The sequence below is a fragment of the Apaloderma vittatum genome, unplaced genomic scaffold (genome assembly GCF_000703405.1).
Source record: "Apaloderma vittatum isolate BGI_N311 unplaced genomic scaffold, ASM70340v1 scaffold8274, whole genome shotgun sequence".
Lineage (NCBI taxonomy): Eukaryota > Metazoa > Chordata > Aves > Trogoniformes > Trogonidae > Apaloderma > Apaloderma vittatum.
In genome coordinates, this window is record NW_009710888.1 from 15,226 (window position 1) to 28,743 (window position 13,518).

The 13,518-nt window shown below is 39.9% G+C and overlaps 1 protein-coding gene across 1 annotated transcript in view; it reads left to right on the plus strand.

Moving 5' to 3' along the window:
- Positions 1-727, plus strand: part of LOC104272437 (inactive pancreatic lipase-related protein 1-like) — a 13,099-nt gene extending 12,372 nt beyond the window's left edge. Inside the window, exon 12 of the mRNA XM_009867426.1 lies at positions 664-727. Within this exon, the coding sequence (XP_009865728.1) occupies positions 664-727 (64 nt within the window). The remainder of the gene's footprint in view (positions 1-663) is intronic.
- The last annotated feature ends 12,791 nt before the right edge of the window (positions 728-13,518 follow it).

Here is a 13,518-nt window from a genome sequence, read left to right on the forward strand (position 1 = left end):
TGCTTTCTCTAGACTTTGTGGAATATGGATGTTCAGATCATAGAAGTGTGATTTCCTGATCCAGTTTTGCTCATTTTCCTGGATTTTTAAAACAAACTCCCTCAATTTTCTTGATCAGTTATTTTATTGTATCCACCCATGACTGGATATCAAGAAGAGGAGGTACAGTATGTGTTTTAGACCCATATAAAAATTCATAGCTAAAATCCCATCACTTAAAAGGCAACATCGGAAATGCAAACAGTGTCAAGCAAAGTAAAATGATTACAGCCCATCAGCATTACCTTTAAACAAGCTCTTAAGTTCAGTTGTAGTTGCTATTCATCAAAGCACACTGCTGATGAAGCATATTCCTGTAGGTAGGTACTCACTCTTCTATTGCCTCGTGCCCTTCGCACAAGGAGTTGTGACCATCGACATAGTGATGGCAGAACACAATTTGGAAAAAAAAAAGAAACTGTAAAACTAAAGGAAGGCAGGTAATGAACCAGAATGAATACAGTCCATCAATGTTTTTTCCAGCAGTATTCCAAATTTAGGAGCTCAAAGTATGTTGTGTTCAGTTGTGTCAGATTACAAATCAGGTTGACTTATTTAAAACAAAGCCACTAGTATAATCTTAAAGTTGACAACTCAAAGCATTTGTATTTTTTTTTTCTTCAGGTATCGTTTCTGTGGTTCTGAGACGGTGAGGGAAGATGTTCTGCAAACTCTTAATGCTTGCTAATAGCACATACGGATGCCCAAAATCTCGCTACCAATAAAAGCTAGTCATGCATAAAGCACTGGGGTCTGCACTCACTGTAGTTACAACACTGGGGATGTGTGTTGGGGTTTTTTGCTGGTTTGGGAGGTGAGGGTTAAGTCTGTGGATACTTCTCCACAGACAGCATTTTTAGAGTAACTTTAGGATTGAATGAGTCAAAGCCTATCGAAAAATTCCCCTGACTTCAGCCTGTTTCAAAATAATTTCAGACAAGAGGAGGAAAGGGCACAGGTAACACAGTCTGGGTAGTGCCTCCTGGGCAGTACCAAGAGAAAACAGTGCCAAGAGAAAGTGGACTCCTTGTGAGTATAAGGAGAGGAGAGAAGAGGATTAAGGAAGCTGATTTTCTTAAAATGAAGACTAAACCCAGAATTAGCATGAGATAAAGATGAAAGAAGAGGTAAAGTGGTTAAAAAATGAGGACAAATGTTTAATTTTAATTACCTGTGAGAGATAGAACAGTGAACATGATGGAGAACTGGTAATGCCTTTTGTTGTGTTCATGCTGAGTGAAACTTGCACCATATGATCTGGACAAAATTAATCTGAGAAAGCTGAGGAGCAAATTTCAAATGTTGATCAAGTTTCACTTACAATCACCAAAGTGTCCTGAAGTCCCACATGCTGGCCCTCAGCCTCAGACAAAACTGCTAGATCATGTAGTCAAAACAGGTAGTGCAATGGAGTCACTTCTTTCTCTTTCTTTGATAAACACGTTCAGCTGAAGAGTGGATAGTTCACAAATTAAATTCTGTCCCTATATAATACTGGGTCCTGGAGATCTACTGCTCTTTGGGACCTTTCCTCTTCAGTAATTTCCTTTCAGTAATTCTGTGTTGGAACATTGCTCTTCTAATACAGGAGAAAGAAGAAAAGAACCCAGTTTAATTAATTCAATTCATTCTGCCAGCTCTCACATGGTGATGGGAGGAAAAGGAGACTGTAGAGTAGACATGAGCACCTAAGGCTGGCAACCTGTGGGCATGCTCAGAGCTAGAATAAGTTCCTTACATGAAAACCAAACCATTCCTTGGTTTAACTCAACTGCAGAGAATATCCCCCAGCAGTTTCACTTTTAGTCAGAGATGTGCAGGCTTGTTTTTATTGTTTAAAAACCTTCTAAATTGCACTTATGCTTCTTGCCCAGATGAAGAGGCACAACCCTATTGTGCTGCCCCAAGGAGCACAGTATGAACCTGGTTTTCATCTGGAGAATCACTGTTTCCTGAGTCACTGAAACCTTGCCCCAGGGAGGACAATAGGGAATAAATACGTGAATTAGTAAAGGGGACACTCTTTGCTGTGCTGTCACAGGTGTGTGGGGTATTAGAATGCTAAGCCAACTTCTTGTCCAACTTCTCTCAAGTCAGAAAAACAGTTGGTTTTCACCCTGATATCTTCACCTCATTACACTGCAGCTCATGGCAGCAGCAAGCGCGCAGCAAAGTTTGCTTTGTGTGTTTTCTTCCCAGCCTACGCTGGCCATGAGGAGTATAAGTTAACACTTTTTTTGGCTCCTTTTTTTCCCACCTGTGGTCAGCCTCACAGCAGTAGAATAAGATTAAGGCTTAATAAGTTCAAGGACGTGAATTGTTTGTCCTGCACCATGCTGTGGCAAGTCCACCTTTGGGTCACTCCTGCGAAGCCTTTCCGGGCTCTCTGCAGCTGCAGGGGGCAGAGGATCCAGCCGCAGGACTCTACGTATTTTCACACTCCGTTCGTGCCATCCAGTCTGAGGAGGAGCACACGTCCCCTCTCCAGGGAGATGAATAGCTCCAGGTTTGCTCAGAGGAGGCACAGCCATAGACACAGGAGCTGGCATCTGATGTCAGGTTTCCGTGTACCCCGCGTCCCTTCGGCATCGCCTCCTTCCTCCTGCCCTGACGATTTGTCTCTTGCAGAATTTGGCTTCTTGATCTCAGCACCTCCTGCTGAGGAAACCGCAGCAGGGTTATTAACTTCCTAACACTGCAGTAGAGTTTCTCCTTTGTCTTTTGTTCCTTTACCTTAGTATAAGCAGATTCTTGCCTACACAATTGTTTTGACAGTCGTGATATTCTCTGCATTATCCTCTGCCATAGCCACTTCAGCAGCCCATGTAATTTTAACAAACACCTAACAGAATCAAGACGTTAAAGTTGACAATAGCATAATAAAAAATCTCCTTTTAATAATGAACTGGAGCTGCCGTCATCTCGCTTTAGCAGAGTAAAATCTCTCTACCCCCCTCTGAACACTTTACAAAGCTATTACATAAAATGCAATGTTAAATGAACAACAAATTACTTTCCCTTTAGCTAGCTTTTAATGCTAATGGTGCTATTTATTCCTGACCTTTTGAAATATTAGATTTTTTAAATGACAACATAAAAAGAATTCTTGTTTGAAAACGCAAGCGACTTTAAACCACATGTTATTACTTGTAAGTATAGCATGCACATGCATCATTCATTTCAGTGTCCCATTTATGGCTAATTGGTATATATTTCAGTTGACATACATTGTTCTCCTGCAAACGTGTCAAATTCCTTAACGATGTCGGTGACAAAAGCATAGTGCTTGAGATATATAAATTACGCTCTTTACCATATAATCATTCTTATCTATTGGGAATGCTATTTGTGACAAATCATGTTCAAAAATACACACTAAATTGATTATTTTTTTAACTTTAATATCACACCATTCACGGCAAGTCTTTGATTGAATCTTTAAATGTAGAAATGTTTTGATTTTTATCCACATCGTTCTGTAGCTTTTGAAAAGCTCACTTTATTTATTAAAGGAAGAGTAGCACAGCACAGATCGTAAAATGTATCTTTTGTTATCAGCATAAGAAAACAAATGGGCTGTAATTGTGGATATGGAATGAGTAATTTGGTGAACAACGCTTTGTGCTGTAGTTTAGGTTTTATAATTCCTGCCAGAAATTACTATTATTTTGTTGGTGGGCAGCATTGCAATCAGAATTTTAAATATGGGAGCAACTCTGGCCACGTATTTTCATTACATTTTAGATTGCCATGTGCAGTGTATTTCTCTCCTATATTACAAACCATCTAAGAACAGTAAAAAAGAAATTGAAGATTTCATGTGACTCTAATTATTACTGAGATATAGCAGTGCTCATTGTTGTCTTTAGACAATGCTGTCTATAGTCATTACTTTGCTCCATAAATCAGTAGGATAATGAGGTTCTATCTTCCAAGAAATATTTGAGCGTATCTTAATTTGGCATTGATGAATTCTCCTTCCTGAACCTCTTGAGGTTTGTTTTTTTTTTTAATCTAGTTTGTCACATAAGAGCTTTCACCACCTAGCCACCGCTGACAGTGCTACATACACATATTTATTTCCACACCTTTCTGGAATGCGTGCTCAGATGTCGCAAATAGGAATTCTATGACATTATGCCTGAAAGCTATTCTGTTCATATTTTGAGTTTAAATCACAAAATATTTTGCCACACCCTCATACTTCAGAAATACTTACTCTGCACAGTTGTATTTACATGTGGAAAAAACCAAGGGTAACCTTATTAACAACTTGTTACTTATAAAAATTGGAAACAATTTCTTTGACAAAAGAGGTATTTACTTGAAGAAAATACTGTCTTTTGCCAAGGAAATCATATAATAAGTTCAGATACCAAGTTTAATCCTCTGCAAACCCTTTCAAATTTGAAGACAATGGAATGTCAATAAAATGTACCAGCATTCTTAATCAGTGAAAACAGAAGACTTCAGTAGGAGGTGGAGGAAGAAAAGAGAACGTCGATGTGACGCTCCCATAGCCCTAAAGTAAAAAAATACTAATAGTGGCCTACATGTCACTTATTTCTAAATCACGCCTGTATACAAACAGAAACAAGAAGCAAAGCACTCTTCAAATTAGTCTAAATGTTGTATTCAATTACACAATAACAATTGGGTGGCTACTAACCATGCTAGCATATTGAAGACATACATTATGTGAGACCCAAAGACAAAAGTTGCATTCAAGTCCCTCTTTGTGCAATGGCCCATGTAATTACTGTTGCGGTACATGTCCTATGAAAAATCTTACCTTTAATTGCATAAAGTGGATAATTGCTTCACATCAAACCAATTAGGGAGGTGAAGGGGGAAAAAATAAGGGACCTAAACCCCCAACGAAATGCATTTTTTTGCATAATAATTCCCCTTATTATAACTTTGCATATAATTTTAGATAAACTTAAGCCTCTTTTGCTCTCTTTAAAAATAACAGCAGGGAAAAATACCAGTGGCATGGGGGGCTCGGTTTGGGCTGTGCAGTTTCAGAGGTTGGATTCCTCTGGGAGTGTTGAGTGTCCGCTTTGGAAAGTAACGTCTCCCATGAGACAGGTATCATATCTTGCTCAGAAAAGGCTCTTCATGGAGGAGGAATATAGTCACCACCGTAATTACGTGGGATGCAAAAGACACAATGAGCATGCAGCTGTCTTGCCTGGGGTGACAGAAGAGCAGAAGCCATTCCCTCCTTCTCTGAACACGGAGCACCCTGTTTGCTGATCACAGCCTGAGTTTGGCTACAGGAACTTCCAAAGGAGCTGCTTAAAAATGAACCCAAACCCTCGTTTTACACTAACAACCTTTTCCCTACTGTCCTTAATTCTTTAGTCAACCACTAACCATCTCTTTTGATGAGGAAATAAAAATCAGGAGAAGAGAAGCAGGAAAGAGGTTCTCCACCACCTCCAGTTCTCATCAAGGCTGCTGTCAGTCCCTTGGCAGGGGCTGTGGCCTGATTTCACAGCTCTCTCAAACCTTTCTCATCTTCCCTTTGCTTGCAGTTTAGAAACTGGTGCCATCGGACTATTTCACCTCCCTGCGGAGGCACAGTAAATTCAGAGAGGGTCAGAGAGGAGGACGCATTTTCTCCCTCTACCCCCTCAGTCTGCAATCATTCATCTCCAAACCCACGTCTCCCACAGAACACGGGGAGGGTTTGGGAAAACAGGTTTCTCCATGAAAGAGAGACTATAGGTCCCCAAGCTTTTGCTTTAATTCAAAAAGGAGTTAAAACATCCTCGCTGCATCATGAAAATCAGCCTCTCTGTTCCTCCCACTGAATCTGACTTAGAACCTGGCGGCTGCGACAGAAAGGACATTGAAGGGCATTTCATAGAAGCAACATGCCACTCCTTGTTGGATCTGCAGCAGAAAGGGGCAGATTTTTGTTGAAAGGATGGTTGCAGGGGATAAAAAAACTTTTTCTTTTTTTTTAAATGAAGGAAAATGTTAAAAGTGAAAACTGACTGCGCTAAAGAATAATTCTCCTTTTGACCCATAGAGAAAGAGGTGCCTAATGAAAATATATGATCACGGACAGTGTGAAGATAACTGTCTGATCAGATAATGGAATTGTTTTCAGTGATAAGAATGAATCCATTACTAATGCAAATAACGATAATAATTATAATTTGCAATACAGTAAAAATCACCTAGTCTACCTCCTCCTCTGACAGGAGACTGTATAATAAATTATAGGCTGAGAAAAAAAAAAATTTCAAAGGGATAAAGGTTAAAAGATTAAAAAAAATCTGAAACTTAAATGCTTAACAGGGAAGTCAAGACCTGAAAGCAGAAATTGGTGCTATTAAATAGAGCAATTGTGAAGAATGAGATATTATGGAATTGATTAACAAACCAGAAACCAAACGTTTCCTCGTACTGCTACCTCTTGTCACAGATTTCAATAATTTTGAAAGAACAAAAAATTAAGAGTTGGCATATAGCAAGAAAATTAATTATTTAAATATAGGTGAACATGCTAATAGTACTCTGGGAAGAATAATATAACTTAACACACAAAAAGCTCCCGGAAGGGTTCAATAGATGTGAGGAGCCTCAGCAGTTGTTCTTGTTTTGCTTTGGTTTATGGCACAGGTCCAGCTGTTGGGTCCTTCCCACCCAGGACTGCATTTGCTGCCCACGCATATCTACAGGGCAGATCTTTTGGGGCTCCCTGGGCACACCAAGATGCTCATGCCAGCTCCATAATCATTGCTCATGAAAGGGCTTCTGGCTACGGAGACAATGCAACAAACACTTCTTTTTGCTTCCATGGAGGAGTGGAATAGGGCAGACGAAACAAATCTTGTATTACAGAGTTTGCACTACAGTGAGCTGTTTTACTCTTTATAGCAATTCTGCTTTCTCCATCGGTTCAAAAAATAGTTATACCTAAGGCTCACCATACATTGCTGGCATTGTACAAGTCATCGAGATTTAGGTGATGGAGCACTGAGAATCTGCCACGAGATCATGTGATTCTTCCACTCGCATCAATTCTGGGTAAAATGGCAATTTTAAGCAACCAAGTCTAAAGCACTGTCTTCCAACTGTCTTCATTTAGATCCTCATTTTCCAAAGCCTACTATGTCCTGTAACAGCTACATAAGAAGAAATGAGGATTTTAATGACAGAGGGCGTCTAAGGGAGACTTAAACGGCAGAGGTGCTTACACCTAGTCAAAAGTACCTACATACTACCAGATTAAATTAATTTTTAATCTCAAAGTGGAGCCTGGTTTTCTGCAGTTGAAAGTATTTTATTGCATTTTTAATTCACAGTTAAAAGCTCAATGCATCCTGCCTGAACTTCCCCAGCAAGCCATTCAGTAAATTAGAGATTTCTCACCCTTTTTGAAGCTTTTCATTGCAGCATTTTTCATGTAGCTGAAAACCTCAACAAACTTCAGGTCAGTAAAGTACAAGTAGTTTATCAGAAGTTCCACAGTATAAAAGTTCAAGGAAAATGCTGCAAAAACGCAAATTCTAAAAGCAAAATGAGTGCAAAACTCACAGTGTATTTCATAACCATGATTTGTGGTTACCTCATAAGTGCAATTTATCAAAACCACACCCAGCTAATACAATATCTTCACAGACTGAGGGATGCACTTCACTGATGAGAGAGAAGTGGCAGTATGTTTATTGATATAAAACAACAATTAAACAGTGTGATAATAAATGCGACAGTGGTTTAATAAAATTCTCAGAGGGGAGTTTAGGATGGCTAGATCCAGACTTAGTTCCAGACTTGGTCAACGGTTATGTCTGAAGGATTCTACGTGCACACTTCATCTTTTATATAATTTAGTTAAGAATTCAAAGAATTCACTTATCGAGAATCTGTCACAATAAGGACTTCCTCAACCTCAAGGAGTTACCTTGAGAGGTGTCCCAACTCAAGGGGAGATTCTGCCATGCAGGAGAGCTCAACAAGACCTGGGCTGTCCACAATTTATAGAGTAAGGTAATTCAACTTAATAGTCATATTTACATATGGACAACAGATGTTAGTTTCTTCCAAATTTGTCTTGAGTTGGACATTGATCAGCGCTGTGGTTAGGTGGGCGCATTGTTCAAATTAGCCCTTGGCTGTTGTGTTATTATTTGTCTCCTCCAAATCCATCACCTGGTGTGGGATGCAACCATCCTGACCAGACACAACCACCATCATCTCCATGGTAACTGTCACTCCAGCAGGGTTACAGAAGTATAGGTCAGGTTGGGCGGGGGGAGCACACTGTTACAAATATTAACTACTGTAAAAAGGTCCTAAGGATAAACACGCACCCTTTGGTTGATGTTTGCAAAAGTCAAAAATGTTATGTGCCTCAATTACTCACATCATATTTCATTGTTGATCCTTCGCCAGGTCTTTTTCATACTGGGATATGCACAAGTCCTCCATGTATGTGCACGCAGAACTCAGAAGCATCAGTGTCTGAATGTCCTTCCAGTAACAAGATGTTTATCTCCAAGAAGCCAGTATCCACTATCTAATCTTCAAAGCTGCCAACACAGCCTTAAAAAAAATCACAGGTCTATAAAATGTGTTTGAAAGACCTGGAGTTTAATTAGAGAATTAGATTCAGGGTAAACACAAAACTAGACTTCAGATATGTCAAAAGTTGTCAGAGCAGTAATGGGATGAAATGTTCCCATGTTCTCTAGGGGTAGGACAGCCACAGAAAGTCAGGTCTGACATTGTGTAAAACTTTAGAAAGGTGAGGACAGTGAAACACAAATAATGTGCCTGGACAGGTAGCACCATGGCAGCATCAGAAGGTTTAAAATGAGATTAAACAAAAGTTGGGAGTAGTTTAGGCAGAACTAATACTGCTTTGTAGCAGGAAGGTGAGATAGACTTGGTGTCTGAGGTCCTTTCCAGCTACACACATCTCCTGTGATGTTCTCACAATGTTGCAATTCCAGTCACTAAAAATAATGGATGGGTCTGCACAAAAATAGAGAAGAATAAAGGAAAAAATTCTTAAGCCACAATCAGTACTATATACTACCTGACTCTGAAGGAAATAATAAATGCTTGTACAGCATGTGATCAGGGTATTTTGGCAACATCCCCTCAGTCCTGTAGCATCTTTGATAAATGTGTGGCACTTTCTGATCTTCAATCTCATGTGTCTTCCCCCTAAGACAAAACAAAACAACTACAAAATTAATTTAAGCGTGATGTGGAACACCCTCAATCACCCTTTACTAATTCTTTGAATGCCTTACACAATTATCAGACTTAAATGCTGAACGTGTTGCCCTGAGCTGACAAAACATCTATTCTCCTGCCCACCTATGTCCTATTTGCTAAGGACTTTCTCATGGACAAGGCAGCTAGCCCTGTGCTCCTGACACCCTGCAGATACTACTGCCCGCTGGGACCCCTACTTACACAAGGAACATAGGGAGAAAATTACCTGAGGGAGGATGCTGCAACGTCGTTCATGGAAAGATGCACTTAAATACAGGAACCCCTGCAGATATCGTGCAGGACCAGCATATTTTCTGCTGGATTCAGCTCTGCTCAGTTAACTTCTTTCAACTTCACCTATTTTGAGGAGTCAAGAGTCATCTAGATAAAGCACGTATGTGTTTAAGAGAGGGAATGGGCTGAGAAAATAGGTCCATTACGATTCTCACTTGATGAAAAGTAAAAGCCCTGTGAACAATACATTACACTGCACGGCTTTAACTGCAGCTCGGTATGTGTTAGGAAATGCGCAGTGACGGCACCCGCACTGTATGCAGGGTACTTGGGGGTGGGAGCACTGAGGTTGCTCTTTGTGCTACAAAGGAAAAGGATATGTTGAGTCTGGTGTCTGCCCTTATCAGCTGGTGGCAGACGGAAGTTCCTGCTAGAGGTGCAGAGCTTATTCCTCAGAGGGAAGGAAATACTCCTTGTTATCCTTAGGAAAGGGAGAGTCATCTTTCTAACTCCTTAGATTACCATGGTTTAGTAAATTCTGGCGTTCACAGCTGTCAGTCTCACCACTCCTTTCTATTTTGAAACCTTCTGGGATCTTCAGTTACTGCTGAAGCGCACCAATGCCCCTGTCCTCCCGCATCCAAATCCTGGTTACGCTTCTCTTCACCTGGTTTCTTCGGTTTCCTTACACTCAGTCAAGTATCATCGTCCTTTTACTTGTTGGCTCTGCTGCAGCACACAATATTCCCAGAGTAAGCTTATGTCGAATTTTTCATTTCTCCATGTTTATGTAAGCTAACGTGTGGACACTGATAGAAGGATCAGAGCAGCTGTAATTTAACAAGTCCTTAAAACATTTTTTTTGCCATCAAGGGGTAGCAAACACAATATCCTAGTTCAAAACACAATGTCCTAGTTCAAAAACTTCAGCTCTGGGCACAAAGCTACTGCTCCTGGGATAGAGCATCTAGTAAAATTTTACCCATTATTGCAGTCCTGGAAAAATTAAAAAATACAAACTACTTCAAAATCATGTAGCCAGCACCTACACAGCTGTATATTAAACAAAGAAGATAAATGCTTTCTTGGTTTGCAAAAAAATATTTGCAGTTAGTTGAATAACTTAATATAATGCACTTAGTTCCTTCTTATCAGTGAGGTATATGCTCAGCTGCCTTTAATATACCCCTTGGTGATGAGATCACCTTATATGAAAAAAACTTAAGATTTAGACAAGTCCAGTGAAAGGACCAAATTCTGAGTGCACATACATGAAACTCCCCTGGAAACTAGAGCAATGAGCTAGGACATTGAAAGCAAAATTTGGTTCTTAATGTGTCCCTGAACACTGTAATTATATTTCCCATTGTACTGGTAACATTAATTGAATGTTTAGCTGAAATCAAGTTCATTACAAGTTAAATACAGTACCTAGCCTATTAGGATGGTGTTTATAATTATAGTCATAAAGCACTTGTAAAACATCTTCATTGCAGCAAATAGGTGGAAGTTGGGGTGTAGCAGCTGCTACGCATCTCAGTTCATTCTCTGCACCTTCGCATCCGAGCAGCAATTCTAGGCTAAGGTCACACACGGACCACTGAATCATCTCCTTTGCTAGTGTAAACACTGCTGAATTTTAGAGGAACACAGCCTGCAACTGTAGGCAGAAAAATATAATATTGCAAAAAGTGTTACACAAGTTGTCTTCTTTGCAGCTGGACCTCACCAATCATTCCTAGATCTAGAAATACACAGAAAAGATGTACGTTCTTGTGCAAATATACCTGGCTATTGGCCAGATAATATGACGTTAACAATAAGCCGGCCTTTGACAAGAGGCCACAGTCCTCTTTGACATATCAAGTTTTATATTTGATTTTCTGGCTCTCCCAGAGCATCACTACAGAGAATACCTAATCTTCTGGTATTGCCCGAAATCATTCTGTCTTAACTCCAACAACCTACTCAGAGCTACACCGACTTTGGTGGAAGCTGAGTAATCACCACCCGTGGACTTTGACCTTAGGCACACATGGAGTCCTCCCAGAAAGTAGCAAGTGAACTAAAAATGCAGCAGCCTCTTGTTGAAGAGCTGTATGTGTGCTGCACAGGGGCTCAAAAGCCCTTGGCAAAACCACCAGGTGTCCACACATCTAAGAGGCTGAAAACGCAACAGCAGCACATAGAGTTGATGCCCCCTTTTGCTCAGTTACACATATGAAAGAGCATCCAAATCCAAGTATAACCACTTGGTCTTTCTCTCCTTCATAATGAATTACGTTTCTTTTAATAGCTATTTTCATAAAAACATGAACACTCAAAATGAAAAATTATTTTTACAGTATTTTATTTGACATGATTGAAGACACAAGAACACTCAAGATACAATCCAGACAAGTTGTGAAGAGCTCCAAACATCAGTGAAATCTGAATTTATCTTGCACAGAGGTGAACAAGACCACAACCGTTGGTTTTATAATATAGTTTAAGACTATTTCAAGCAGGTGAGTACTGTGACGTTATGCCCAACATCTTTTATACTATTCATCCGCTTAAGCCACTTCATATCATAAATATGCAGCTTATCTTGGCGATTAAATCTCTGCAATATATAATGAGCCTTCTCATAATAATGCATTAAAACTCCTGTATATAAATATTGGTATACTCATACCAATGTAAACTGTCCTAACCATCACTGCACATTTACCATATTCTAGCACAATTAACCATTCCATCACAATTAGCTGCTAACCTTCAGCCTAGAGTCAAGTAACTTAGACCCAAACTTGCAAGTTGCTGCTTAGAGCAAAACCTCTGTGAAGACCTTCTGCTTTCCATAAGGACAGCAGGCCTCACCTTTTCAACACTTAGTTGCACAATGTCATCTGAAATCCCTACCAAAAAAACGCTCTGCAGTGAATGTCCTGCAAAAGTACCAGAACTACTATTCTAAAAATGACTCATTTGCTAATAAGTTCCATATTAATTTTACAGCCTAACATCCTTTATCAAAATGGGCATCCGCGTGCCACTTACAGTCTACAGTTGTTTGGGTTATAGACTACAGACCACAGCATAATACTCTACGCACAATTCTAATTCCTCAGAGAGACAAGCTAATTTTCCATTCTTAGGTTTCAGGAGGGCAACAAGGGCAGCTGGGAGTTTGTTCAGTAGTTCAGTGCTCTGCAAAGATAGGCTTGATAGTGCTCTCATCAGACTGAGGGAGGAAGTGCAAAAATACACCACATTTTATGGTTACAGTAGAGTAACTTCAGCAATAAACCCCTGCGTGGATCCAGATGGGATCTTACAAAAGGTGAATAAGAAAGGGCAGAGAATCACTACTCTGCAGGGAACTATGCTTCAGAAGAGCTGCAGAAACTACCCTCTGTACTCCTTGCAGACAGGCTGAAACAAAAACTGATCTCACCGTTCACCTCATCTTCAGAGGGGAGAGAGGGAGGTTGCAGCCATTTATTAGACCGAATTCTGTGTTAACTCAAGGCCACTGGAAACCAATCTGTGCAGGATTGGCCCAATTCAGTTTAACACAGTCACTGAAGCCTACTTTTCCTTAAGAATTTTGTCTTTTGGTAGGTGATACTGTTAAACAGGGACTGGGTCTTACCTGCAGCTACAATACAAGAGTGTTGTCTGGCTTTGGAAGGTAGTTTGGTGGTTGGTTTTTGTTTTTGTTTTTTAAACTAGAGAAGATCCTCAATAAAACTCCAAAAAAAGAGTGAAGAAGCTGTATATCCAGATCGTACAATCTGATTTTTAACTTGTTTTTACAGGAGGATTCATCCATTACTATGATGAACTGCTGGAGATGGAACGGTCACGGTTTGAAGCAAAGAAATAAAAATCCCAGCAACACAGTAGTGCATCTGTGTAATATGCTTAACGGGTATGACTTGCATTGCAGGAGGAATGTTGTATTCTCTGACAAACCAACATTACTTTCCTATTATTATAAGATCAGCCTTTTACATT